Genomic DNA, 26352 nt, shown 5'->3' with positions numbered 1-26352 from the left:
GCAGGAGCCGCCCCTTGCGGGGCCGAGGCAGGGAGGGATGGCGTCTCCCGCGGCCCAGGGGGGAGAGGGGATGTTCCTCGCCCCCGGAGACGTGCCCCTGCACCCCAGGCTGCCCGCACCTGCAGGAGGGGAGGGGTGGTCTCCCCGAGGGTGTGCCTGGGGGGCCGGTCACCCTCTTCCCTGGGGAGGAGGGGGACGGGGCCCCATCCCCTCGAGGCTTCCTCCAGGCCCTGGCTGGGTGCTGGGCGGGCTCCCTCGCTGGAATCTGTATTTATTTGTATTTATTTTGAGCAGCTGCCCACCCGGCTCTCCTGCGGGGCAGGCCAGCTGCTTGAAAAACATCAGGGATTGGGGATCTCCTCAAGGACCGCCTTGTCCCCACCGAGCCCACACTCCCTCCCCTCCCTGGCCCCGGCCGGGCCCTGTGCGGGCTCCCGGCTGGCCGGGGTGCCGGGAGGGCAGGAAGGTTTGACATTCAGACTCTCCCGCTGGTGCCCCGGGCGGCCGGGGCCGTCCAGCTCCGCGGGGCCATCCCCGGGGCCCGCCCCGGCCCTGCGGGCGCCCGGTGTCCCTCCCCAGGGAGGCCGGCGGGGCCGCGCTCTGCCCGGCTCCAGCTGCTGCCACCCGTCGCTCAGGTTCTTCGGAAGGGCGGCAGCGGCCTCGCGTGCCCCCCCGGGCGCAGGAACGGCCCCGGGGTCCGGCCGCTGCCCCCCCCCTTTGCTGGCTGAAGAGGCTCTGCCGCGCCCCCCGCCCCGGGGCGCTGCCCCCCCCCCCCCCCCCGCTGCCTTCGTTTTGTACCCCAATAAAGGAGCAGCGCCACCGCGAGCTGCCGCCTCCTGCCGGGGCGGGGCGGGGCGGGCGCTGGGGGCCGCCGGGGCCGGGGGGCGTCGCTGGGCCGGGGGGCGTGGCCTCCGCGGTGCTGGGGGCGTGGCCGGGGGCGTGGCCGACGCGCCGCGGGGGGGGCCGGGGGGCGGCGCCTGCCCAGAGCGGCGGCGGCGCGGGCGGAAGCGGGGGCGGGGGCGGCCGGTGCGGTCGTCGTCGTCTGTCGCCCTCCGCGGGGCGCGGGCGCCATGGCGGAGCCCGGGCGGCCGCAGCGGAAGCTGTCGCGGGTCGGGGAGAGCCTCTACCGCGTCCTGGGCCTGCAGAAGGGCAGCTCCCCCGAGGAGATCAAGAAGGCGTACCGGTATGGCGGGGCACGGGCCGGGGGCAGCGGCCTGGGGCCTGGCCCGGGGGCCGAGGCGGCGTGGGGCCCGTCCCGGCAGGCGAGGCCTGCGGGACCGCCCGGGGGAGGGGGGCCGTCCTGGGGGACCGGGGCCGGGGGCGCCGTCCCGGGGCCCGTCCCGAGGTGGGACAGACGTGCGGGGCCCGTCCCGGGCCCCTCCTATCCGCCGTGCCCCGCAGGAAACTGGCGCTCAAGTACCACCCGGACAAGAACCCCGATGACCCGGCAGCGGCTGAGCGCTTCAAGGAGATCAACAGCGCCCACGCCACGCTGAGCGACGAGGACAAGCGTCGCCTCTATGACCAGTACGGCTCCCTGGGGCTCTACGTGGCCGAGCAGTTCGGCGACGATGCCGTCAAGCACTACTTCCTCATGTCCAAGTGGTGGTTCCAGGTGAGCCCTGCCCCGCTGCCGTCGCAGCCCGGCCCGGCCCGGCCTCCGCCCGGGGTGCCGCCGGGGCTGCCGTGACAGGGGCCCGGCTGCTGGCGTGGCTTGGGCGGTCTCATGGGGGCTGCCGTCCCTTCCTCCGCAGGCCCTGGCTCTGTGCTGTGGTGCTCTCACCTGCTGCTGCTGCTGCTGTTGCTGCTTCTTCTGCTGCGGGACGTGCTGCCCGCCAAAGGAGGATGAGTCCTACAAGTACGTCGACCCCAAGGACCTGGAGGCGCAGATGCGCGCGGAGGACAGCGGTGAGTCGGGTTGTCTGTGTCTGTCTCGAGCCTCAGCGGCTGAGACCACCTGGCTTTGTCTTGTGTGGGGCTCCGGGGGAGCTCCCCCATCTCGTCTCGCATGGAGGATGGAGGTCTGGCTTCCGGCTTGGACTGGGCTTAGCTGCATCTGGTCTGGACTGGGGCTGGTGACGGTGGTAGAGGGAACCACCACAGAGGCCGTGGGGCTGCCTTCTCCTTCCTCGTTTGCCCCTGGGCCAGGGCTCCCTGAAGCCCCTGCACAGGTCTGCAGCTGAGAGACGCTTGGGCCCATGCCGTCTGGGGAGCGGAGCGTGGGGAGCGCAGCCGTGCTCCAGGCTGGCTTCGTTCCCTGGGCACTGGCCATACTGGTGTCTATGCGAACTGCCACTGGGTGACTTTTGCGGGTTTCTGGGGGGCGGGGGAAACTGCTGCATGGTTGTGCGCTGGTTAGAGGTTTGGGAGCCGTGGTCTATGGGAGCCTTCATGGGGGTGTTGGGGCATCCCAGATACCTACTCACTGGCACCACGGGACGGGGCTGACCTGCTGACATGCAGCTCTTCTTTTCCAGATCCACAGATACCTATTGTGGCACAGCCCCCGCCTGCCAGCACGGAGCCCTTGCCGGCTGTCAGCACCAGGACCGATGCCTGAGGCAGGCCTCAGTCCTGCCGGCTCCCCCAGGACTCCGGGCAGGGATCCTCCTTTGGGACTGTCACTTTCCGGGACCCCTGTCTTGCCACCCGGGGTGGCTCTCCAGCCTCGGGCTGGCTAGAATCTCAGGTTAATTTGGCCAGCATCAACGCAGAGGCTCTTCTGCTCCTGCTCGAGCTCCAGGGCGATGCCCCTGTCTCCCAGCACTGGTGGTGGAGGTGGCCTGGAGCCCACGCTGCTGCGCCCCATCCCCAGTGCCTTGCCTGCTGCTGTGCCCCAGCCTGGCCTCGGGCACCGGCAGCCGGCCTGAGCAGCCGCGAGCGGAGACCTCTCCGGGCCAGGCTCCGTAGCTTACGAGAGGTAGCCGAACGCATCTGAGACCGTTAGCACTGTAACCTCTGGGGCTGGGCTGGGCTGAGCCCGCTACCTGCCCTCACGGGGACCCTCCTGATGGCTGCGGGGTGCCAAACGCTGCTCGTGGGGTTGGGGTGCCACCTTCTGTACCCCCTTCCTCTCTGCCCTGCCACAGCCCCGGGGCACTGGCTGCACCCCACACTCACTGCTGCTGACAGGCTCCCTGCAGGGCTGGGCCCAGCACAGGTACTTCCCTTGGGTTTGTATAGGTTTTATGGGCACTATTAAAGGATGACAGGAGGGGAGCACATTTCTGTGTGGCCTCTGTCTCGTCAGGGGCTGCCTGAACACTCCGCAGCGGGATGTGCCTCTGGCTATGCCCTGTGCTGGGGGGGCTGTGGGTCCCATGATGGGGGTAGGCTGAACAAAGTGTGGAGTAGACAAGTTGTGTCCCAAGTGCTGCTCGGGGGAGTGCTTTCTCGCAGGGGCAAACATCACTGTCCCCAGTCACCTTCCTGGGACAGCTCTCTGTCCCCCAGCCAGTACTGGCTCCCATGGGGCTGTGCTTTTCCCCCCTCCGTGTTGCTGCAGCACGTAGGGCAGCAGCAGCCTGGCCAGGCACCCCGGTCCTGCTGAGGCATTCGCAGGGACTGTCCCCGCTCCTCCTGCTGCTAACGTGCTGCGCGGCACCGTCCTTTGTCTCCCTGTGGCCCCATGGGAGATGGCCGCCCTGGGCAGGAGCAGCAGTGCTGTGGTGGTGCGGCTTGGGCCAGCCCTGCTGTCGGGAGCAGGTCCCCTGGTCCTGGGGCTCTTTCCGCTGCGTGTGCCAGCTGACAGCTCAGTGCGTGGGTCCTGCCGTGCCGTGCTGCCCCGGAGCCCTGCTCCACGCTCGGTCAGGGCTGCCAGATGTGTTTCCACTGTGTGTGCCAGCTGATGGCTCAGTGCGTGGGTCCTGCTGAGCTGTGCTGCCCCGGAGCCCTGTTCTCCGCTCGGGCAGAGCTGCCCCTTCCTGCCCTGCGCTCTCGGGAGCTGTAGTCCTGCTGAGGGGCTGGGCTGGACGGTGTCACCCCGTCCCAGGGGGGAGAGGGGCAAGGGGGCATAGGGAGCCCTTGGCCCTTCCTTCCCACACCCCCAGGCAGCAGCCTTTGCCCGCAGCTGCATGGGCTCTGTCTCACCCCCTAAATATAGCCGGAGTGTCAGGGCGAGTGGTGGGACGGGGGTGTTCCTGGCACTGTCCCTCCCGGGCACCCTTCCATGCTGCCGTTCAGGGGCACAGAGTCCGTGGGGCCTGGGGGACCCCGGCCTGCACCCAGCTCCGCTGCCTGCAGCAGAGGGCATGCACCTCCCGCTGAGTCCGGCAGCTCTGCCCTCCCCGGGCCCTGCTCCCTGCCTGGTGCTGTGCACCCTGTGCCAGCCTGCCCCAGCCGCCCCGCGTCCAGCGGGCCGGGGCCCCAGCCCCTCGTCCTCCCCGGGCAGGAGGCGGCGGGGGAGTCCTGTGGGGAGCAGCGCTGCTCGTCCGGGGGAGCGGGGCTCTGCCCAGGCCGAGGCCTTAGGGCTGGGTTGGGGTGGGACGGGCACGGCGGAGAGGTCTGCTCGGGAGAGGCGGTGTGCGCCTCGGCCCCCGCCGCCCTGACCGCCCGGGCTGCCGGTGCCCGGGGGTCAGCCAGTGCCCGGGGTTCGGCCGGTGCCCGGGGGTCGGCTGGTGCCCGGGGGTCGGCCGGTGCCCAGGGGTCAGCTGGTCCGGGGGTCAGCCGGTGCCCGGGGGTCGGCTGGTGCCCGGGGGTCAGCCGGGCCGGGGGTCAGCCGGTGCCCGGGGGTCAGCTGGTGCCCGGGGGTCAGCCGGTCCGGGGGTCAGCCGGTGCCCGGGGGTCGGCCGGTGCCCGGGGGTCAGCTGGTGCCCGGGGGTCAGCCGGTCCGGGGGTCGGCCGGTGCCCGGGGGTCAGCTGGTCCGGGGGTCGGCCGGTGCCCGGGGGTCAGCCGGGCCGGGGATCAGCCGGGCCGGGGCGCGGGCCCGGGCGCGCCGTTGGGGCCCCGCCGCGGCGCCGTGACTCAGTGTCACCCGACGCCGCCGACAGCTGCGGCGGCCCCGGCGGGGCGGGGGCGGCTAAAATTAGCGCCGCTCTCAGCGGGGCCGGGGCCGGGGCAGAGCGGGCACCGGGCGGCCGGGGCCGGAGCCGGAGCCGGAGCGGGGCCGTGGTGGGCAGAGCCGGGCCGGGCCGGGCCGGGACCGCGGCGATGAACTTCGCGGTGGGGCTGAAGCCGCTGCTGGCGGAGGCGCGGAGCATGGAGAGCCTGGAGAAGCAGCTCATCTGCCCCATCTGCCTGGAGATGTTCACCAAGCCCGTGGTCATCCTGCCCTGCCAGCACAACCTCTGCCGCAAGTGCGCCAACGACGTCTTCCAGGTGCGCCCCGACCGGACCCCGACCGGCGCTGGATCCCGCCCCGGCCCCGCAACGGGCCGCCGGGACCCCCGGCCGGGCCGCGCTCGGGGCCGCTCCCGGGCCGGTCGCGTCAGTAGGCGGGGGTGCCGTGTTCGTGGCCGTGGCCGCGTCCGTGGCCGTGCCCGTGGCCGTGCCCGTGGTCCGTGTCCGTACCCGCGTCCGTGCCCGTGATCGTGCTCGTGGCCGTGCCCGTGGCCGTGCCCGTGCCCGCGTCCGTGCTCGTGCCCATGTCCGTGTCCGTACCCACGTCTGTGCCCACGTCCATGTCCGTGTCCGTGTCCGTGCTCGTGCCCGTGCCCGCGTCCGTGCCCGTGTTCGTGCTCGTGCCCGTGGCCGTGGCCGTGGCCGTGGCCGTACCCGCGTCCGTGCCCACGTCCGTGGCCGTGCCCGTGCCTCTGCCCGCGTCCGTGCTCGTGCCCATGTCCGTGTCCGTGCCCACGTCCGTGCTCGTGCCCGCGTCCGTGTCCGTGCCCGCGTCCGTGCCCGCACACGGCCGGGAGGGGCCGGGCCCCGCGGGGTCTCGCTCCCGGCGTCAGAGCCTGGGGCGGAGGCTGCCGGGGGGCTGCCGGGGGGCTGCCGGGGGGGCTGCGGAGGTGCCGCGGCCGTGACCCGCCGCCCCGCCGCCCCCCCCCCCAGGCCTCCAACCCGCTGTGGCAGTCGCGGGGCTCCAGCGCGGTGCCGTCGGGGGGCCGGTTCCGGTGCCCGTCGTGCCGCCACGAGGTGGTGCTGGACCGGCACGGGGTGTACGGGCTGCAGCGGAACCTGCTGGTGGAGAACATCATCGACATCTACAAGCAGGAGTCGGCCAGGTGCGGGGTCGGGGGGCCCACGGGGGACCCCACGGGGGAGCGAGCCCCGTGAGCGAAAGGGAGCCCGAGGGGGGGCTGCAGGCACGGGGCTGGGGGCGCCCACGGGGGACCCCACGGGGGCACTGGGGACCCCACGGGGGAGCGAGCCCCGTGAGCGAAAGGGAGCCCGAGGGGGGGCTGCAGGCACGGGGCTGGGGGCGGGAGCGCACCCGGAGCGTGGGGGGTAACAGGGCCCACCCGGGGCCGGGGGTGTCCCTGGGGGTCGGAGCCCACCGGTGGGCTGCGGTGCCCGGCCCCCGCCCGCAGGCCCCTGCACGCCAAGGCCGAGCAGCACCTCATGTGCGAGGAGCACGAGGACGAGCGGATCAACATCTACTGCCTGCGCTGCGAGGCGCCCACCTGCTCCCTCTGCAAGGTCTTTGGGGCGCACAAGGACTGCGAGGTCGCGCCGCTGCCCGCCGTCTACCAGCGCCAGAAGGTGGGTGGCCCTGGGGGGGGCCGGGGGGCCCGGGAGCTGCCTGCGCAGCCGGCCCTCATGCCCATCACATCCCGTCCCCTCCCAGAGCGAGCTCAGCGACGGCATCGCCATGCTGGTGGCGGGGAATGACCGCATCCAAGCCATCATCACGCAGATGGAGGAGATCTGCCGCACCATCGAGGTGGGGGCGGGGGGGTCCCTGGGTACCGTGCACAGCCCTGGGGCCGTGGCGGTGGTGAGGACACAGCAGGGCCGGGGCAGCCCCTGAGCCCCGCGGTCCTGCAGGAGAATGGCCGGCGGCAGAAGCAGCACCTGGGGCTGCGCTTCGACTCGCTGTACAGCATCCTGGAGGAGCGGAAGAAGGAGCTGCTGCAGAGCATCGCGCGGGAGCAGGAGGCAAAGGTGCAGCGCGTGCGGGGCCTTATCCGCCAGTATGGTGACCACCTGGAGGCCTCTTCCAAGCTGGTGGAGTCAGCCATCCAGGCCATGGAGGAGCCCCAGATGGCTGTGTACCTGCAGGTCTGTGCGGGTGGGGGGTGCGGGGGGCCAGGACCCTCCAAGGGGGCTAGGGCTGCCCCTAGGCTGTGCCGGGGAACTTGGGGGGGGTCAGGTCCCTCCAGGGGGTCTGGGACTGCCCCAGGGCTGTGTGGTGGGGCTGTGGTCGCTCCAAAGGATGTGGGGCTGCCCCTGGGATGTGCTGGGCTGGGGCTGGGGCTGGGGCAGGGGTGATGTCTGGCTCATGGGGTCTCAGGTCACATTGCTCCAGGGAAACACTGACACAGCCTCCGCCGCTTTCCTCCACAGCACTCCAAGGAGCTCCTGAAAAAGTGAGTGGAGCTGGGGGGCACAGGGCTGGGGGCACTGGAGGCAGGGTGGGGGGCACAGGGCTGGGGGTACATGGGGCAGTGGCAGGGTGGGTGGGCATGGCTGTGGCTGAGCCTGCCAGGCCTTGCCTAGGGGTGTGGGGGCCCCGTGGGTGTCGGACCCCAGCAGCTCCCGGGGTCTGCCTGCCCGCAGGATCACAGACATGTCCAAGGTGTCAATGAGCAGCCGCCCGGAGCCCGGCTACGAGAACATGGACCATTTCTCCATCAATGTGGACTATGTGGCAGAGATGCTGAGAACCATTGAGTTCCAGACAGGTGCTGGTGCTGGGACAAACCCTGTGGTGCCGGAGTGGGGCACATGGGACTGCCTGGGACACCCGTCTCTGGGATGGGCAGAGCCCCCTGCCACCTGGTGCCCTGCATGGGGATGTCCCCCCCAAATGGGGACATGTGGCCCCTCGGCTGCTGCCCAGGGACCCTGTGGGGTCAAGCCTGCCCTGTGCCCCCTCTGGCTCTTGGGCTGCTGCTTCATGTCCCCCCCACGGGGTGTCCCCGGACTGCCCACGCTGCGGGGAGGGAGGGCCCTGGCTGACCTATCCCCCTGCCCTGGCAGAGCCGCTGGGCGAGGACGAGGTGGACGGACCTGGGGACAGCAGTGAGGTTGCAGCAGACGAGGACCGGCTGGACAGCCTGGAGGCACCCGAAGCCACGGAGGGTGAGTCTCCACCATGCCGTGCTGTGCCGTGCCATGCCGTTCTTGGCTGCTGTGCTTGACCCCAGGGCTGCGGGGGCAGGCGGGGGCAGCGGGGCCCAGGGGGCTGGGGCTGCCATGCCCATGGAGGGGGGCTGTGCCATGCTGTGCCATGGCCAGTGCCGTGCCTGTGTGGCTGCGCAGTGGCCCTCATGCAGCTGCACAGGTCCTGCAGCATGGCGGGGCGTCTCTGTCTCCAGCTTGTTGCTTGCTTTCCCTCTGCAGATGTGGGGCTGAGGCAGAAGCCGGCGAGCTCCCCCCATGGTGAGACCCTTGCTGGGATGGAGGCGGAGGGGGGATGGGGATGGGGCCAGGCCATGGGGTGCTGTAGGGCAGAGGAGGCACCTCCTGGGGACAGATGGGTGTGGGGATGGGGATGAGGGTTCCTCGGGGCCCCCCAGGCGCTCCCTGTGTCCCTGCCTGCAGGGGCCGGGGCGTGAGTCCCAGGGTCCCCACCGCACGGTGCTGAGGCCACTTTCCTGGACAGGTCAGCACTGAGCCGGCATCGCGGGGCAGTATCGGCACCAACCGGCCCATCGCTGTCCCTGGCACCCCTCAGGGAGCCCCAGCCCCGCCACTGTAATTCCCCAAACACCGCCACTGTAATTCCCCAAACACCGGCACTGCTCCTCTCCAACATTAAATTGTGTGTGAGGATGTCATCTCCTGTGTGGTGTGTGGGCCGGGGTGGGCACAGGGGCTGCCTCCACCATGGCTCTGCGCCCACTCCATGGGGTCCAGCCCGGGTGCAGCCCCTGCCCCACCGAGCTGGGCTACATCCCCACCACCTCAGCGGTGCCCCTGGGACCCCATGTGAGGGGCTGCATCCCCTGGGAGCCCCGGCGCAGCGCGGCTCTGGCAGCCCAGGGCAGGACTGCAGCCGGAAGGTTTGCACCTTGGTCCCCTGCAAGTGGGGTTCTGCCCCCCTGCTGCACCCCCTGCCTGGGGGTGAGGAGCTGCACCCGGTCGTCCCCCCCAGCTCTCCCAGCCCCGCTGCTGGGCCGGACACCATCTCAGCAGCACCGTCCCCTGGGTGCACCGAGCAAACAGTGCTGGGATGAGCTGGCTGAGTACACAGCCAGGAGCGCCGTGATCAGCAGCGGGTTGGGGCCTGTGCCCCCCGCCCACCGGCTGGGCCCCCTGGGAGGGCCGCGGCAGCGCTGGCTGCGTCACCCGCTTCACCCCGTGCCGCCATGGCGTCATGGCTGATGCAGCAGATGATGCACGGGGCGAGGGGCAACTCGTGGGGCCAAGGCTGGGGCTGTGCAGGTCCCCTGGGGCTGGGGCACCGTGGGGGTGTCCCCAGCTGCCACCACCCCCGTCCCTGCCTGGGGGCAGCAAAGGCTGGCTGCTGGGCCTCTCTGGGACCCCCAGTACCTGGCAGACTGGGGCACCCCGCAGCAAGTGGGGGGACCACCAAGCCAGCCAGGGGCTGGGGTGCAGGATGCCGGAGGACAGGCGAGGATGGGCCCGTGGAGCAGGGGAAGCAGAACACCGGCGCATGGCAGGTCCCGGTGACCCTGGGTCTGGGACATGAGCTGGCCCGCGGGGCGGGGAGACTGGGAGGCTGGGGATGCCCTGGCAGCAGAGGAGACCCCAGTGCCTGGACTGTGCCAGCGGGACCCTTCCCCTGCTGCCGGCTGGTTCCTGGCCCAGTCCGGGTACCTGGGAGCAAACGAGCAGGGACACCCGGCCAGGCAGAGGACACAGTGGCGACAGGGGCCAAGCTTGTGCAACCAGGGCAGAGGAGACCCCCTCAGCTGCCTCCTGGGGTGTGGGGACACCCCCTCAGGGCACAGGGACAGCGCAGGAGCTGATGACACGAGCTGGGACAGAGGAAATTCCCTTTGGATAACAGGAAAAACTTCTCCCAAGAGCACAGCAACCCTTAAAATGGGGCTGGGGAGTCCAGAGCAGCTCCAGCTGTCCCCAGCGTGGACCCTGCTTGGGGCAGGGAGGTGGGCAAGAGGGACCAGTGCTGGAGCTGAGCCCACCATGCGACGTGGCACCACACGTCCCCCCCACGGGACATGGCCCGGCACAGCTCCCACCTCATGGCCTGTGCTAAACTGACTCATGCTATAGATGTGGGCTCCAGCTGCGTGGTTGCCTGGGGCTCTGCCTGCCCAGGGCAGGACTTTGCCTTTGTCCTTGTAAGGTCCCCACTGGCCCCTTTCTCCAGCCTGGCTCGGTCCGACTGGTGGCAGCTCTGCCCTCAAGCAGAGTGACTGGTCCCCACAGATTTGGTGTTACCTGCAGACCCGAGTGAGGGACCCCGGTGTGGTGCCCTGTGGCACTCGCTGGCCGCCAGCCCCTGGCAGAGCGCAGCTCCCCAGGCTGCCCGCCGCAGCTGCTGTTTGCCCACCCGCGTCTGCCTGCCAGCTCCCATGTCCCAGCGCGGGCACACGTGCTCAGCCCTGGCCGCGGGATGGGCTAAGGGACATCTCTGCTCCCCCAGGTCCTTGAGCTGTCGCTCATGGCACAGGCAATGTGGCTGGGGGTGCGACGACCCCACGGCCCAGCTTGGCTGCTCCCGGTCACCATCTGGTCCTTCACATGCCAGAAACATGGCCCGGGAGGTCCCTGGGAACCGAGGTGAGGCTGGGTGGCCTCTCCATCCCTGCACTGGCCATTTGGGGCCATGTGGGGATGTGATATTTGCCTTTCTCCACCCCTCACGGATGTCTCCCTGTCCCCTTCCAGACATGACAGAGGGGCTCACAAGGACCTCAGTAGCCCCTGGGCACCCTTGGGTGTCATCCCTGGGGGCTGAGGTGTCTCAGGAGAGCCCCGGCTTGGTTCTCATCTGTTTTGGGTAATTTTCTGCCTTGAGCCTCATCTCCTGGTGCTTGTCACCTGCCTGTGCTTTCCCCAGCCCCAGCCTGTCCCTTGGGCAGCCCCTGACCACCCGGAGTGGGGTGGATGCTCTCCTTGACCCTGCACCTTCCAGCCCCAGCTGGTCTCTGGCCACCTGACACCCTCCCTGGGCATTCAGGCAAGGTTTTACAATTCCTCCTTTGTTGTCTGTCCCCCCACTATGTGTTTGTGCCCACTCTGTCCCTGTGCCGGATCTCCACCATGGGTTTCCAGCATCTCTAGACCAACCCCCTGGTACATCCAAGTCTCTCCCTGGTCCTGGCGGGCAGCTCTGCCGTGGTCTGACTGGGGAGCCTGTGAGCGTGCCGAGAGTTACTGCTCGGCTCTGAGGGCCCCATCTGGAGCTGAACCTGTCGACGGACATGAAGAGCAACAGCAACAAAAAAATGTCTCTGTGGTGACACCAAACTAGAGAGGCGGCAGCAACATGCCCTCCTGGCAGAGGTGGCCGACAGCACCCCAGCCTGTGGGGGACGAGCACTGGCAGCTGGGGGAGGGAGCCCTCCCCTCCACGCAGTATGGGAAGGGTGTGGATGCAGAGTCCTGGCCAGGTCGGGGCTCCCCGGCGCAAGGAGGCTGTGACCTCTGGGGTCCAGGGAAGGGCCACAGCGATGCTGAAGGGACTGGAGCATCTGCTGCATGAGGAGAAGCTGGAACTGCTCAGCCTGGCTCAGGGGGATTGAATCCATGTGTATACATGCCTGATGGGAGGGAAGGAGATGGAGCCAGGCTCTTCCCAGTGGTGCCCAGTCACAGGACCAGAGGCAATGAGCACAAACTGGACCACAGGAGAGTCCACTGAAACTTTTTCCAAAGTTGTGTTCGGGGTTGGTTTTTTTCCTGCACACACCCACACCCACACCCACCCCCCCCCTTTTTTTACAGTGAGGCTGATCAAACAGGTTTCCTGAACAGGCTGCCCAGAGAGGCTGTGGCCCCTCCAGCTGCGAAGCTACCCACGGACTCGCTGAGGAGCTCCCCCAGTCCCAGCCCCTGCTCAGGCAGGGTAAGCTGGAGCAGGTTGTCCAGGTCTGTGGCCAGTCCAGTTTTTAATATCTTCAATAAGGGCCATGCTCTGGGGAACCTGTTCCAGTACGGTCTTTCTTGCCGGTACAGTTTTCCAGTTCCAGGTTTCTCACATCCAGATGGAATTCCCTCTTTCAAAGCCGAGATGGGCATGGCCTTGAGCAACCAGTTCTGGCTGCCCCTGCCCTGAGCAGGGGGTTGCAGTGGGAGATCTCCTGGGGTCCCTTCCACCCTCAACCAGCCTGGCATCCTGTGACCGCTCTTGAGATCATCCTCAAAGGCTTCCTGGCTTACCCTGAGCTCCTTCGTGCTTCGGAGCTGCCTCCTGCCAGACCCCACCTACCAGGTCACTGAAATGGGCTCACTTGAAGTCTGGGGGCTGCACCCCGCTGCCTGCACTCCTGCCTACCCCCTGGGTGCTGACCTCCGCTGCCTCACGGCCGCTGCCATCACATCCCCAAGCACCTCCAGAAACCTCCTTCACTGCACACTGCGCCAGTCGTGCTGTGCTGCCCGTCTAGCAGGTATCAGGGAGGTTGTCACAGAATCATCGAATCATGGAACGGTTTGGGTTGGAAGAGACCTTTAAAGGTCAACTAGTCCAACACCCCTGCAATGAACAGGGACATCTTCAACTGGATCAGGTTGAAGGCCCCTGTGAGGCCCAGAACCACCCATGAGGAGGCTGAAGCTCCCCCAGCTGTCTCAGGAAGGCTTCATCCATGTCCTCCTCTTGACCGGGGGGGTCTGATACACGCCCCACCACAGTATCCCCCTCCCTGCCCTCTGCTCCGGTCCTGACCCACCAGTGCTCAGCATCACCGTGTGTCCCACAGAGAAGCCCCCTGACCTGACAGTGCTCCTGTATGGGGCAGCAATGTCCCTCCTGAGGGGCCAGTATCCAGCCCCCAGCCCTGTGCGCCGTCCCACCCTGTTGCAGTGCTCTGACAGCAGCTCGGAGTGTGTGTGTGGGGGATTGCCACACGTAGAGCTCTGGTTCCTGCTGCTCACGTCCATGGCTGCCCGCATGTGGGTGCAGCACCTCTTCGCCCTGCTCGTTGGTGGAGAGGCACCCACTGTTCCCATCGCTCTGCGCCCTTTGCTTCCCACCACACCCACGGTTGCCTCGTCTCGGGGGCTGGGAGCTCCTTCCCCCACGGAGACCAGTGTACATCCCCCCACCCGGGGGCCGCGAGCCCCGTCCCCAGGCCCGCTGTGCTCGGTGCTGCCCGTCCCCCGTTCCCGGTGAGCCCGTCCCCGCGCAGCCCCGGCCGCCCCCCGCCCCGCACTCGCTCACGCCTCGGGTTTCCACCACGTTTTATTACAAAATCGGTGCGGGCCCGTCCCGGGGCCGGTACCGCGCCCGCTCGCCCCAGCGCCGAGGGTGAGGAGGGTGCAGCAGGCGCAGCCCGGTGCCGGTCCCCGCGCCGGTGAGTTTGCCGGTGGGCGCCGAGCGGCCCGCGGCGCGGAGGCTGAGGCAGTGGCCGGACCCCGCGCAGCCCCGGGGGGGGGGGGGGGGGGCGGGGGGGCCCGGGGCGACGCTCAGCGCCCCACGGCGTCGAGGATGAGGCGGTTGCTGTCGGCGCGGGCGCGCTGGCTCTGGGCGCGGGCGAGGAGCAGAAGGTGCCGCAGGAGATGGAAGGTGAGGTCGATGGAGAGCGGCGGCTCGTCCCGCCGCGCTCGCCACGGCTCCGGGGGCTGCGGCGCCAGCGGCGGCCAGAGCGGGCGGCCCCGCGCCTCGGCCGCGGCCGCCGGGACGGAGCCGTCGGGGCGCGCGGGGCGGGCGGCGGCGGGCGGCGGGCGGGCGAGCAGCAGCAGGAGGGTGAGCAGCGCCCGCCGCATCCTCGGCTCCGTCCGCACCTGCGGGGCCGGGGGCTCAGCGCAACGGGGAGAGACCGGGGCACCGGGGGACCCGAGGGGAATCGCGTACCCGGCAGCGAGAGGGGAGCCGCCAGCGCGGGCACCGGCCCACCCGGCTGCGGTGCCCCCTCCCCGGCCGCCCGCACCGTCCCGTACGCGCTGCGCCCTCCCCGGTCCCCTGCACCGGCGCCTGCCCGCGGCGCTGCCGCCGCCCCGTGCGCCGCCCCGATCCCATGCACCGTCCCGTACCCGGTGCGCTGTGCCCTGTGCCCTGCCGGTGCGCTGGCGGTGGAGCGGAGCGCGATCCGTCCCGCGGGAGCTGAGCCGGCGGCGCGGCCGGTGGTTATATAGGTCCGGGAACTCGGGCTGACGTCAGCGCAGGGCATGCACCGACCGGCGGGGGGCGGGGGCGGGAGGGGCACCGGGACGGCGGCGGGAGCTGGGCACCGGCGGCGGGAGTGGGCGCCGGGACGGCGGGGCAGTGGGGATGCGCGACGGCGGGACGGCGGGGTAGTGGGGCAGGCCCTGCTCCCCCCGGTCCCGGGGGCCGCCCCCCCCGTTCCGTTCCGGCGCCCACCCGGAGGGGCGCGGCGGGGCCGGGGCCGGCAGATGCCCTGGGTCGGGAGCCGCCGGGCGTGCTGCCTCCCGGCCCCCCGGGGCCCCCCCAGCGCCCCCGCCTCGCCCCGCTCCACCTCCCGGCGCTGCCCGCACCCCTCCCACCGCCGGCCCCGGTCACCGAGCGCCGCCCGGGGCCGGCCCCGGTGCCCGCGGTGCCGCTGTCCGCGGTGCTGAAGGGCCGGGACCCGCCGGGAGAGCGCGGACCGGGGCACCGGGGCGCTGGCGGGCCGGCTGCCCCCGCGGCGGGCAGGGCCCCGGTGCCGGCCCGAGCCCCGGCTGCCGGTGAGCTGCGCCGGGCCGGCGGAGCCGCGGCTCCTCGGCGTGGGACCCTCTGGGCGGGCCCGGCCAGCGGCCGCGTCAAGCAGCGGCGTCCTGGGGAGGCACCGGGTGCCGCGGCGGGACTGCCTCGCGGCGGGGAGAACCCCGGGTACCAGCACCCGCTGGCACAGGCCGGGCACCGGTGGGGCACGCACGACCTGGCAGCGGTGGGGCCTGGAGGCACCGAGCCCTGGGCAGAGGTCGCGGCGCCGAGGAGAAACCACGGCGTGCGCTGGGGCCGAGCGCTGCAGACAGCCCTGAGCAGCAGCGAGGCACCAGCAGCCAAATTCCGTGAGTCATAGAGCGAAGGCACCGGAGCCGACAGCGCTGCGCTGCATGCAGGATGTTCCAGCCCGGGGCACCGGCTGCTGCTGCCAAAAGGTGAGGTAGCTGCTGGTGCACCACACTGCTGCCTGCAGACCCCCCTGGCAGCGCTGCGCCCTGCACGGCAGCCCCGTGCCTCTGCCTGCAGGCAGAGGGGAACCGAGCCCACACCCAGCCCTGATGCTGGTGCAGGTGCCAAGACGGGCCCAGAGTGGACTCTTCCCATCGTGCCGGCGATAGGCAGAGCCTGGGGACAGAAACTCAGCCTGGTCCCTCGCACAGCGCATCCCACACCGGGCTGCACAGGCGTGGTGGGCACAGCCCCGCCTGCAGCGAGCCAGCACACGGTGCCATGCACCCACGACATGGATCCGGCGTGAAGGCTGGCACCCAGCACCACCTCCCTGTGGCTCTAGGGCAGAGCCCTCAGCAGGGGCTGGACTCAACCCCCCCCAGCCCTGGCAGCCCCCACGCCATGGGGCTGGCTGCTCCTGGGGACAAGCACCCGGCTCGTGCCATGCTCACAGCTCGCTCGCTGCAAACACACCACGGCCTTCTACACCCCCAGACACAGCTGCAAGAGGCTCAGCACGTCAGGGCTGCAGACTCCTGCCATCCACAGCCTCTGATGAGCAGCACCCACCCCGTGGGCTGGGGAGAGCCCGGGCTGAGCCCCACAGCCCTGCACAGCACCCAAGACCAGGCTGGGCCCAGCCCCCCAAAGCCCCGGTGCCATCCACACACAGCCCCATCACATGGCCCCAGGCCCCCATGGTGCTATCGGGTGGCTGCAGCTGCAGCCCCTTCCCATCCCTCAGGCGCTGAGGGCCAGGCAGGCTTTGGAGCTCCATCCCCGTCAGGGTGCACTGGGGTCCTCTGCAGGTTTTCGCTCCCCCCATGCTTTGGATTGCACCCATCTGCCTGGAACTCCACTCATACCGGGGCCAGAGCAGGGCCAGCCCCTGCCCGGTTGGAATGAGCCAGCATCAGAGTGGGTGTGTGAGGGCAGCACGAAGCAGGCTCCATGGGGGTTGGAAGGAGGAAGGACAGTGCATCCCCCTCAGCGAGTGCCACGACAGCCGCTGGTCGGCAGAGCCCAGCCTGGTGCTGGCAGCGCATGGGGACGGCTCCATCCAGCTGTTCAGGACAACAGCAGCATAGCGGAGGGGACTGGGGCTCAGGCCCCTGGGCGAGATTAACCACCGTGGTCCCACCAGCCTGGTCAGGACGTGCCGGGCAGGGCGCTGTGTGAGCCAGATCATGTCTGCTCACTGCCCATGTAGGACAAGCCTGGATGCACATCTCCACGGGGCAGCAATGCAGGCAGGCGGCAGCATTGTGGGACTCCTTGCAGGCAGGACAGGCAGGCTCGTCTCAGACAAGGCCCAGGTAGATGTGGCCCCGGCACAGCCCCAGCTCCAGCCCTCACCCAGACCCTTCCTGCACTCTCCTTTTTGATGCACAGCCCTGCATCGAGCATGCTGTGAGCCCCGGGAGGATCCTGCACCCAGCACTTTTGTCCCCTGGGTGCATCTCACCCTGTCCTCCCCCTGCCCAGCAGCAATGGAGGCACCATCACAACCCATGAAACAGCTACAGTGGGACGTGATGAGCCCCTAAGCCACCATCCATGCTCTGCCAGACCCCCCCCTTCACCAAGACAGCTGGGGTAGCCCACCCCCAGCAACCCGAGCTGCTCAGCACTGTCGCGCCCCAGCCCCATGCACGGTGCCAGCACCACGGCCACATACTCAGCTCCTGGGGGAACAGGCAGAGAGCAGAGCCGTCGCTCTGCCCCTGCTCCAAGGCCCTGCTCACCTGCCTGCCGGCTGGGAGAGCAGCTCCCAGTCTCCGCCCCACCAAGGGGACAGGAGAGCTGCCAGCAGCTCTGCGAGCACAGGAATGATGGGCCTGAAACCACTTCTGCACAGGCCCCGGCACAGGACGGAGGGCCACGAGCTCAAGTGTCACAAGAATCAAGAAGGAAAAACGCCATTTATTGGGTGCTCCAACTGTCCGTGGCAGAGCTACAGAAAACCCCATTTTCAGGGGAAGTGCACTGGGCCTGCGCCACTCCAGCTCCTCGCCCTCCCTGAGAGCCACGCTGGGGAAGGACAGAGCAATGCCCGGGGCAGGAACACCCCTCGTGCAGGACCACAGGCCGGGGAGAGGAGCGAGCACGGACAGAGAAGCATGTTGGGCGTCAGAGCTGCCTCATGGCACGGCAGGCTGGCGGACCCAGAGCAGCCCCAGGCACCAGCCCATCTCGGGGTGGACCCAACGCCATCTTCTCCGTGTGTCCCTGGAGCAACGGGGGCTGTAGCTGCAGGCGATGGGGATTCCCCGAGGAGAGAGTGGGATGGGTGCTGTCAGCACCCTGTGTATCTCATCCCCATCCGTGGCCACGGGCACCTCTTCCAAGGGCTGCAGATGTGGGGCAGAGTCCGGCAGCATGCTGGTGGGGGAGCAGGGAGGGGACACGGCTTCCCCCCTCACACCCGGTTTGCTTTCCAGGAAAGGTAGCAGTTCCAGACGATGGCAACGCACTGGACGACAGCCAGCCTGCGGACAGAGAGGACAGGGTCCACAGCCACGGGCTCCAGGAGCCGGGGAGCTGGGGCCACGGCCGCGTTACTACCTGTGCTTCAGGGGCACGAAGTAGAAGTTTGCGATTTGCACTGGTGGCCAGATCTGGGCAGAGAAGGAGACGGAGGTGAGGGGGCCCCACCAGCACCCCCATCCCATGCCCACCTCTGCCCAGGCATTCAGGGCATCCAACCGAGCCCACGGAGGCCCCTGAGGTGGGGGACAGGGACAGGGGCACAGAGGAGCCCGGCCGGGGGGCACGGCCAGCACAGCACTAGGGCAGGGTGCACCCGCACTTACGCAGTAGTTGGTCAGCAGGGCGTCCACGTAGTCCTGGGGGAGAAGGGAGGCTGTGAGCGCGCAGCACGGACCCGCGGCCACCTAACTGCTGCGGACACCCAGCTCTGCCACACAGCCGGCCGCAGCCGTGGCAGGGGTGGCTGCTTGCACTGGCCCGGGGAGGCCCCAGCTGCCGTGGGCAGAGGCTGGGGCTGCTGAGGGCGGCTGGCTCCAGCAGCAGGGCCCACAGCTGGCACCAGCAGGAACGGCTCAGGAGCGTCTCCAAAGAGATGCCCGCAACCCGAGGTGGAGGCAGGCTGGGCTGCAGGCAGAGGCTGTGAGCACGCAGAGGGCCAGCAGCATGGGGCCACCAGCACGGGGCCCCCGCAGCCCCTGCCTGCCCCCTTCCTAGAGCCATGCCCACGTGGAGCAAGCACGGAGTGGGAGGGAGAGGGCATCCGCCACTGCTCTGTCCCCACCAAGAGCCCTTTCTGCTGCTGACGTGGCCCACGGTGCCACAGCCGAGCCACCACACGCTGCCCTGCCCAGGCAAGCCCAGGAGGAGAGAAGGGGCTGGCACGGGGCAGGATAAGGCGCTGGGAGGGCAGGCGGTCAGCTAGGGCGCCTGCAGCAGACTCGGGCAGAGCGGGAAAGGGAGAGGCAGTTGGCTCCTCTCCTTGGTGCAGGCTGTGAGCCCCCATCCGGCCCCGCGTCCCCTGAGCCCCCTTCCAGGCACCACAGGGCAGGGACGGAGAGGGCACCAAGCTGGGGCAGCTGCCCTGGAAGCCCGATGCGCTGCCCTGTCCTCGTGCTGCACCCGTGGCCGTGCCGCAGCCCTGCCCCACGGCAGCAGGACAAGTCCCTCATCCAGCCTGGCTGTGACTCAGCCGGGAGTCCGGCCTCCTCCTGGCACTGGCCGGCAGCCCAGAACAGGTAGAGCGGGCGCAGGGGTGATGGATGCTCTGCTGACGCTTCCTCTGTGTGGGGAAAGATGGATGCGCCCCAAGCCAGGGGTGAAGGTGGCTGCCAGCCGCCGCTGCCCGGCCCCCAGCCCAGCTCAGCCCCCTCCCAGGGCAGGGCATCGGCTGGGAGCCATGGCTCACAGGAATCACCCACCACCACGCTCAGGCCCTGGCAGGTTTCCCTGGGGGAGGCAAGGCAAGATACGTGGCACGACCTGGTCGAGATGCAGCTGGGGCAGATGGGAGCGCTCAGGGGTGCTGCCGGTGCTGAGGACCAGTCTCTGTGTGCCTCTGGGGTGTCTCAAAACACCTCGCAGCCTGGTTGCTGCTCTTGCAAAGCCAGGAGAAAGAAGAGGTAATTCAGTCCTCCCCCAGGATTTGCTGCTCCAGGGCAGGAGAAGGGGCAGGAAAGGTCTCTGCTGACACACACACCCGCAGCTGGCCAGTGCCTGGTGGGTGCACCCAGAGGAAAGAGCTCTGGGTGATGGCACCCTAGGCAGAGCTCTGGCCCCGGGGCAGCAGCTGCTGTCCCGGCTGCGGCAACACCCCCAGCTCACAGCGGGGGACAGAGGGCCCGGCTGGGCTGGGGCCCTTCACACACAGCCCCGGCAGCCATCAGCGTGCGAGTGCCGGAGCTGCGCACCCCCTGGGCAGCCACCCGACCACCCCTGGTGTGCCTCATCCCGCGGTGGGTGGTCACCCAACTCCCTGATGACTCACGCTCCGGACACACTGACTCAGCTTTTGCACTGGTTTCCAGCAATTGCTGCTAATGGGAGCCATCTCAGTAATGGCTCTGGAGACACAGCCAGGAGAGGGGCCGGAACGCGTGCAGGGAACCAGATGGCACCAGGCACCTGGCTGCCCCAGCCCAGGCGGGACCCTAGAGAGCTATGCCCCAGGGAACAGCCCTGACACCAGCACCCAGAGGACTGGAAGCACCAGGCACCCGATGCCCCCAGGGCCCTGGGACCCAGTGCCAAGCCTAGCAGGACCTGCCCTCCACACCCCTGGGCCCCAGCCAGGCAGAGCGCTGCTCCGTGCCCCGCAGCAGTGGGGCGGATGCCTCCCTACCCCGGCCATGGGACACCTGCAGAGCCGGCTCTGCGCTTGGGTCCCGGGGCACGATGGAGCTGTGGGCCAGGCTGAGGACGGGAGCATGACGGTAGAGCTGGGGGCACGCAGTTGATGTTGGGAGGGGGCCGCACCTGAGCATGGGCATGGGCACGAGCACAAATGGGAGCAGCCGGCAGTGCCGATGCACCGGGAGGAGCTGCCAAGGCGCCCCAGCTGCCGGTGGCCCCACGCCGTCCCAGGGAAGCAGCACGTACCTGCTGGATCTTGGACCAGTTCTCCTCTGCTGACAGACCGTTCATCGCCCCTGTGATGGCGAGGAAGCAGCCAAGGAAACATGGTGCAAAACCCCCCTGCAAGAGAGGAGTCAGAGCCAATGCCGAGGAGCCTGCGGTGCTTGGAGCTGGGCCCGGAGCACAGGGCAAGGGGCGTGCGCGGTGGGGCACAGGCCCAGCCTGCTGCTCCCCAGCACCGGGCCATACGGAGGGATGGGCACCACCATGGGGCCTCCGGATGGGTCCAAGGCCAGGCCAAGGTGGCCCCTCTGCAACTCTGTCCACCCCAGCCCTCCACCGCATCGGGGCTGGCCCTGGCCTCAGGAGCTGGGGCTCTCGGAGTGGGATGGAAACCTGCCCACGGACACGTGGCTGAACCTACCGCCCCGTCCTGCTGCACCAGCCTCGCACAGGCACCCTCAACCACGTGGCACCAACCTGGTCCAGGACCATCTTCTTCACAGCCACGACTTTTGTGGTCCCCGGGATGAGCTGATCCAGGATCTTGTACCATCCACCCACGACGGGGCCCTGCCGGAGCCAGGTGGTGAGAGGCAGCGTCCCGCTCTCCCGGGCCGCGGGGCGTCAGGGCTGGGGGGTCTCCAGAGCTGGTTACATGGCCCTGCCCTGGCCCTGGAACACAGGGACCGGGGCCTGTCCTGCCTCCCCTCCCGGGCTGTGTCTCTCCCTTGCTAAGCCCTGCACTGCTGTGGGGCAGTCCCCCCCGGACAGGTTGGATGCAGGGATGCCGGAGCCCTCGCTTCATCCCTCCTAGAGCACTCCGCCAGGCAGCACCAGCACCAGCACAAGGGCAGCGCCAGCACAGGGCAGCCAGGGGCCTGATCCAGCCGGGCAGCTGCAGGGCTTCATGCCTGACACACCAGGCAGGGCTCCGTGGCAGGGGGACCCCAGCTGTGCCAGTGCCACCCAGGACTGTTCCTGCCCGAGCCACCGGCACAGGACACTGGGCCCAACACCCTCCCCGGAGCACAGGAGCTGATGGGTCAGGATCCAGCCTTGTCGCATACAGTGGAGCAAAGCACATTTGCACCCTTGGGTGTGGAGTCATCCTCCTGCCAAGTGAAACCTCCCCAGGGGCTGGCATGCGCAGCAGGGATGGGCATGAGTGGCCGGGCTGCACGGACAGAGGCTGCCGGCCCCGTCCCATCCTGCAGTGCAGCCAGGGGTGCCCGCACCCGCAGCTGGCCGCAGGGACAGGGCGCTCCTCCTCCAGGGGAGCCAGCTCTGCCTGCGGCTGCTGGAGGTGACACCAGAGTGGCCCAGCTCACAGCCAGGCACCATGGTCTCACCCTGCCAAAACAGCCCTCCATCCCACCCCATCACACGTGTGCTGCAGAGCCCGTGCGCTGGCACTCACCACAAAGCAGAAGCCAATCGTCATCATCTTCAGTGTCCGGGGGCCCTGGTGCCCGCGCAGACCCCGCCTCTCCACCAGCTGCTGTGCGATCACGTCCCCAACTCCCATGAGGGCCCCTGCGACCAGCACAGCCCACTCAGGTGGCCACTGCGCACCAGGGCAGAGCGAGACCCCGGAGCGCCCTGCCAACAGCCGCTGCCCGAGTGCTGCCTCCGCCTGCCTGCGGCCCCACTGCCCCGGGAAGACCTGAGTCTGCTCTGGCCCTGAGCGGGTCCGTCCCGGCAGCTCCCCCGCCGCCCTGCACCAAGGCTGCCTGCACCCACCCCACAGCACAGGTCCTCCCACAGCAGCCAAGCATCTCGGGCTGCTCTTGGGACGAGACAGCGTCTCTGGCTGAAATGGTGCCTGGCTGCACCATCTCCCCACACCTCTGACACAGGGATGATCTGTCACTCGGGGCCCATGGTGCCCACGGCTTTTGGGACAGAGCCTACCTGGCTGCTGCCTGCGCAGCCAGCCGGCTGCACTCCCTGCCGTGGCCTCTCCCAAGCCCGAGCTTTGTGCTCCCTGAAGCCTCTCCCTGAGCGCCACGCAAACTCTGCCAACCATGATCCCCTTCCTTGGAAAGCCACTCTCTGCCTGTGCCGCCCCCACCCAGCAGCGCTGCTGCTACCAGCAGCCAGGACAGGCAGGCACGGCTCACCGGGCACCAGGGCTGGCCCAGCTCCTCACCGCTGCCCAGCTGCTGGCACGGCTCCTTGCCTTGTTTCCATATCAGTGTGAGGGACCTTCTGCTGTGCGCGTCCCCCACGGGGCCTCTGGCAGCTCAGCTGGGCCTTTGGCAGCTCCTGCTCCATCCTACACCCTTGACCTCTTCGACGCAACTCGGCTGGCCCAGCGCTCCTTCCCCCAGCCTTTGTGAGCTCCCTGCTTGTTCCCCCTGCTCCTCCCAGGACGGTTCCCAGGCAGGTCTCCAGCCCCGCTGTGATTCTGCTCCGTTCTTGGAAACCCTGAACCCAGCAAGCCCTTGTCTGGGGGACTGGCGGCCCCAGCAGCCCCCCTCCTCCCAGCAGCCCCAACCACACTGCCAGCTCAGGGCAAGCCCTGCCCGGAGGGTCTCTGCGAGCAGCTCCTCGTGGACAAGGGGTGGCAGAGCCCCGGGTGCGTCCCCAGCAGCGCCCGGCTCCTGCCACTTGCTCCCTCCCTCCTGGGGCCATCAATCTCTACGACAGCCCGCAGCAGCGCTGCAGGGAGCAGGTCCCAGCCAAAGGGCCGCAGTCCCCAGGCTGCATAGGGGAGCACGCACGCCGCCTCCCCGGTACCTGCAGACGGATTGTGCCTTACGGCAGGTGCTGTCCCCACCCATCACGCGCAAGGGGAGAGGCGCGGGCCCAGCTCTGCAGCCCCTCACACCAGCCACGTGGACCAGGGCCGCAGCATGGCCTCTGGGAGCCTGCGGGCAGGGGCTGGACCCAGCCCAGCACAGCTGGGACGGCCGGTGGAGCCTGGAGGCAGCCCAGGAGACCGTGTGGGAGCCGGGGCCTCAGCCAAGGCCAGCTGGGCTGGATGTGCCCCGGCAGGGCCGGGAGGGCTGGCCTGGCCTCCGCAGCCCACGGAGCTGCCATGCTCCTGGCAGCATCTCCTGCCACTGTGTCACCAGCTCCATCTCCCACCCCAGACCAATGCAGCCCCCAAGGGCTGAGCCTCTGCCCCCAGGCCCGAGAGCCACTGCACCCCACTGCACAGCAGAGCGGCCCCCACCAGCCAAGGGCTGTGGCAGCGCAGGGGATGGTGGCAGGCAGAGGACCCCAGGCCAGCGAGGCAGAAGTACTGGCTGCCTGCTTCCCATGGGCAGCCTTCCCACTAGGCACAGGCACGCTCCCCCCGCACAGTGCTCATTGAGAAAGTGCAGCCGGCAGCGCCAGTGTTACTCATTCAGTGCCGAAGGCTCTGGGCGCAGTGCCCGGCAGTGATGAAGCAACGCCAGGGCTGCCAGGGAGGACAGGCCTGTCTGCGCACCCCTGCCCAGGCCCGGGCGCGTGACCGGATCAAGCCCCTCGCGACGACTTCTCTCGCCCAGGCTGGCACCAGCACCACTCGCCCCCTGCACTGTGCCTGCCCCAGGACGACACGGGCATAGCCCTGCCACTGCTCTGGCACAGGGCTGGAGCCCCCAGCTGTGCCTCATGCCACAAACACAGCAACCGTCCCCCAGCCGACCCCGCAGCTCTGCCGGGCCCTGCTGCCGCTGCAACGTCCTGCCCTGGGCTGGGAAGAGCACGGGAGCACTGGATGCAGCTGTTAAGAAGGGCGAGAGCTCTTTAGCCTGGGGCTGCTGGGAGGCACTTTGTCTGCTTGGTGCAGAGCGGTGCTGCGGGCAGGCAGCATGCTGCCCCCAGCCAGGCTGAGCCCAGGAGCTGGGGTGTGCCTGGCCCATCCCGCAGGCTGCTGCTCCTGCGGCCAGAGGACTTTGAAACAGGCCCAAGCCTAAGTAGGCCACACCGTCTGCATCCCCCGCAGGCCTCGCCGGCTGGCAGCTGGAGGCTGCATCGCCACCACGGGAGCGTGGGGCTGCTCTCCACAGGCAGGGACAGCAAGGTCACTGCTGCGGGCACGTGCTGCTGCCTGCTGTGCCCAGGCCCTGCTGGCATCCTGGCCCAGGGCCTGGGATGCAGGAGGCAAAGCCCTGCCTGACCCTACAGCTCTCACTGCCAGGCGGGACAGGGATTCAGCAGGCGAGCAGGGCTGGACACACCAGGCACAGCCAACTCCCAGCAAACCTCCCTGGCCTGGCCCAGCTGGCGGCTCTGCTGTCTGGCGGAACAGCAGCACTGGGGAAAGGGCAGCACCAGCAGCTCTGGAAGCAGCAAAGGCAGAGCTGGAGGCTGGGATCTGCCCAGCCCTCCTGCGGCTGCCCGGGGAGCCTCCGCACCGACCACGGCACAGCCCGCAGCGAGGGGCTGGGCCTGGCCTTGGATGGGGGTAATTACTTGCTGAAGCTACAAGGAGAGCAGGAAAGCTTGGCCTCTGGCAAGGGCTGTCCCTGTCCTGGAGGAATGGCCGTGCTCCCACCATTACGGCCTTGCACTGTGGCCCAGGGGCTGAGCCTGGGCCCCCACCGCAGGCAGAGCCTCTTCTTGGCCACAGGAACCACATCCAGCGCTGGGCCAACCACCCACACAGAGTGACTGTGCTGGGCCATTGCGCACCCCAAGGGCACGGCCCACGCTCCCAGGGCCCTGAGGAACAGGGTGGCTGCGCCTCAGCAGGGCAGAGCAGCCCCAACGTGAAGAAGCAACAGGCAGAGCTGGAGCCTGGAGCCAGGCCGGGGCCGTGGACAGGGGCTGCAGGGGAGGGCAAGGGCCGGACCTGGGCAGCCCTCCCAGCTCTGCCTTGGCCTCCCTCCAGAAATCAAGGGGGGATGCGCAGCACAGCAGCACACAGTGCAGCAAGTGCCAGGCAATAGACTCCATCAAATCAGATAAAAATAGCAGCAGAACAGTGAGGTGGTCTGGCAGGACCCCAACAGCCTGGTAGGCAGGGGGACGTGCCGCCACCCCCGTGGGCAGCAGGGAGGAGGGCTAGCGGCTGCACGCCAAGCTGAGCCTCCCCCCACCGGCTCCCTGGCACAACAGGGCAGCCCCAGACCCCACGGTTGTGCTTTTCTGGCATCCTTGGCTGGTTACTTGCAAGCAGCACGGCTGGTGGGGGAGCCATGGCAGCAGAAAAGCCTGCAAGCGGGGAGTGCGGAGGGGAGTGCGGAGGGGAGTGCGGAGGGGAGTGCGGAGGGGAGTGCGGAGGGACCCCACTCCCAGCCAGCTCACACCCCACCCTCCCCGCACAGCTCCATGCACACGTGGCCCAGGCAGGATGAGCTTTCCTGCCACCCGGCCCCAGCCCGCACGGGTGGGGTGGGGAGGCAGAGGTGCCTGTTGCTCAGGTCTGTGAGCCCTGAGCCAGCGCAGGCAGGAGCGTCCCTGCCCGCAGCAGCTGCCTGCACACGGAGAGCATCCTTGGGGCACGCGGAGCTGCCTGCCAGCGCTGGACGGATTTACGGCATCTCCCAGCCCTGAGCCTGGGGGAATGGCAGCACCTCCTCCCCGCTGAAGATGGACCCCTGAGGCACCGGGAGCCCCCCCAGCCTGTGGGGTCCGGCCCTGCTTCCCCCCAGGGCTGACAGTGCCCGGAGCAGCGGGGTGATGGCACCCTGTGCCACAGCGGGGAGGGAATGGCGGGGAGGGAATGGCGGGGAGGGAATGGCGGGGAGGGAATGGCGGGGAGGGAATGGCGGGGGCTCTGTAGGCGGCGGGGACGGGCCCCGAGCCGGGGGGTAGGGTGGGGGTGGGGGGCCGCGCGCCCAGCTGCAGGGGGAGGGGGGGCAGGCCCCGGCGCGGTAGGGCTGCCGCTGGGGGGGGGGGGGGGGCCCGCCCCGGCCCGGCCCGGCCCTTACCGGCGGTGAGCGCCTGTGCAGCCCACGGCCGCCGCGCCAGCAGCCGCCCGCAGCCCCTCCACAGCGCCGCCATGGCCCGCCCGGCGCGGCGCGATGAGGCCGCG

The 26352-nt window shown here is 69.4% G+C and overlaps 3 protein-coding genes across 4 annotated transcripts; 2 read left to right on the top strand and 1 right to left on the bottom strand.

Moving 5' to 3' along the window:
- Nucleotides 1-1070: 1070 nt before the first annotated feature.
- DNAJC5G (DnaJ heat shock protein family (Hsp40) member C5 gamma) lies at nucleotides 1071-3224 on the top strand. Of its 2 annotated transcripts, none has more exons than XM_059835325.1 (4): nucleotides 1071-1183; nucleotides 1402-1615; nucleotides 1755-1885; nucleotides 2464-3224. In XM_059835325.1, exons 1-4 carry the CDS (start codon nucleotides 1071-1073, stop codon nucleotides 2558-2560), a joined length of 555 nt encoding a protein of 184 aa, XP_059691308.1. In that variant the 3' UTR covers nucleotides 2561-3224. The 2 variants fall into 2 exon arrangements, with proteins under 2 accessions (XP_059691308.1, XP_059691307.1); XM_059835324.1 differs by having other exon boundaries at nucleotides 1755-1908; nucleotides 2478-3224.
- A 1910-nt stretch (nucleotides 3225-5134) lies between these two features.
- On the top strand, nucleotides 5135-8878 carry TRIM54 (tripartite motif containing 54). Its single transcript, XM_059832679.1, has 10 exons — nucleotides 5135-5317; nucleotides 5993-6165; nucleotides 6472-6643; nucleotides 6729-6824; nucleotides 6929-7162; nucleotides 7448-7470; nucleotides 7661-7785; nucleotides 8084-8185; nucleotides 8447-8485; nucleotides 8709-8878. The coding sequence occupies exons 1-10, from the start codon at nucleotides 5150-5152 to the stop codon at nucleotides 8717-8719; spliced, it is 1143 nt and encodes a 380-aa protein (XP_059688662.1). The 5' UTR covers nucleotides 5135-5149; the 3' UTR covers nucleotides 8720-8878.
- An 8380-nt stretch (nucleotides 8879-17258) lies between these two features.
- On the bottom strand, nucleotides 17259-26321 carry MPV17 (mitochondrial inner membrane protein MPV17). Its single transcript, XM_059835572.1, has 7 exons — nucleotides 26249-26321; nucleotides 21799-21914; nucleotides 20859-20951; nucleotides 20403-20498; nucleotides 18131-18163; nucleotides 17883-17935; nucleotides 17259-17806 (listed from the first exon to the last, which is right to left on the bottom strand). Exons 1-7 carry the CDS (start codon nucleotides 26319-26321, stop codon nucleotides 17737-17739), a joined length of 534 nt encoding a protein of 177 aa, XP_059691555.1. The 3' UTR covers nucleotides 17259-17736.
- Between the last annotated feature and the right edge of the window lie 31 nt (nucleotides 26322-26352).

Source organism: Gavia stellata, chromosome 2 (genome assembly GCF_030936135.1).
Source record: "Gavia stellata isolate bGavSte3 chromosome 2, bGavSte3.hap2, whole genome shotgun sequence".
Taxonomy (NCBI): Eukaryota; Metazoa; Chordata; class Aves; order Gaviiformes; family Gaviidae; genus Gavia; species Gavia stellata.
The sequence above is the reverse complement of the archived record's forward strand: the minus strand, read 5'-3'. Positions and strand labels throughout refer to the sequence as shown.

What these genes read in the sequence shown, in the direction of transcription:
- MPV17 (XM_059835572.1), bottom strand. Translation starts at nt 26,321, where the DNA reads ATGGCGGCGCTGTGGAGGGGCTGCGGGCGGCTGCTGGCGCGGCGGCCG. An exon ending in TGCACAGGCGCTCACCGCCG is followed by an intron (nt 21,915 to 26,248) that starts GTAAGGGCCGGG and finishes TGCTGGTCGCAG; the next exon opens with GGGCCCTCATGGGAGTTGGG. An exon ending in ACTGGTCCAAGATCCAGCAG is followed by an intron (nt 18,164 to 20,402) that starts GTACGTGCTGCT and finishes CTTCTCCCCCAG; the next exon opens with GACTACGTGGACGCCCTGCT.
- TRIM54 (XM_059832679.1), top strand. Translation starts at nt 5,150, where the DNA reads ATGAACTTCGCGGTGGGGCTGAAGCCGCTGCTGGCGGAGGCGCGGAGC. An exon ending in TACAAGCAGGAGTCGGCCAG is followed by an intron (nt 6,166 to 6,471) that starts GTGCGGGGTCGG and finishes CCCCGCCCGCAG; the next exon opens with GCCCCTGCACGCCAAGGCCG. An exon ending in AGATCTGCCGCACCATCGAG is followed by an intron (nt 6,825 to 6,928) that starts GTGGGGGCGGGG and finishes GCGGTCCTGCAG; the next exon opens with GAGAATGGCCGGCGGCAGAA.
- DNAJC5G (XM_059835324.1), top strand. Translation starts at nt 1,071, where the DNA reads ATGGCGGAGCCCGGGCGGCCGCAGCGGAAGCTGTCGCGGGTCGGGGAG. An exon ending in TGTCCAAGTGGTGGTTCCAG is followed by an intron (nt 1,616 to 1,754) that starts GTGAGCCCTGCC and finishes CTTCCTCCGCAG; the next exon opens with GCCCTGGCTCTGTGCTGTGG. An exon ending in GATGCGCGCGGAGGACAGCG is followed by an intron (nt 1,909 to 2,477) that starts GTGAGTCGGGTT and finishes CTTCTTTTCCAG; the next exon opens with ATCCACAGATACCTATTGTG.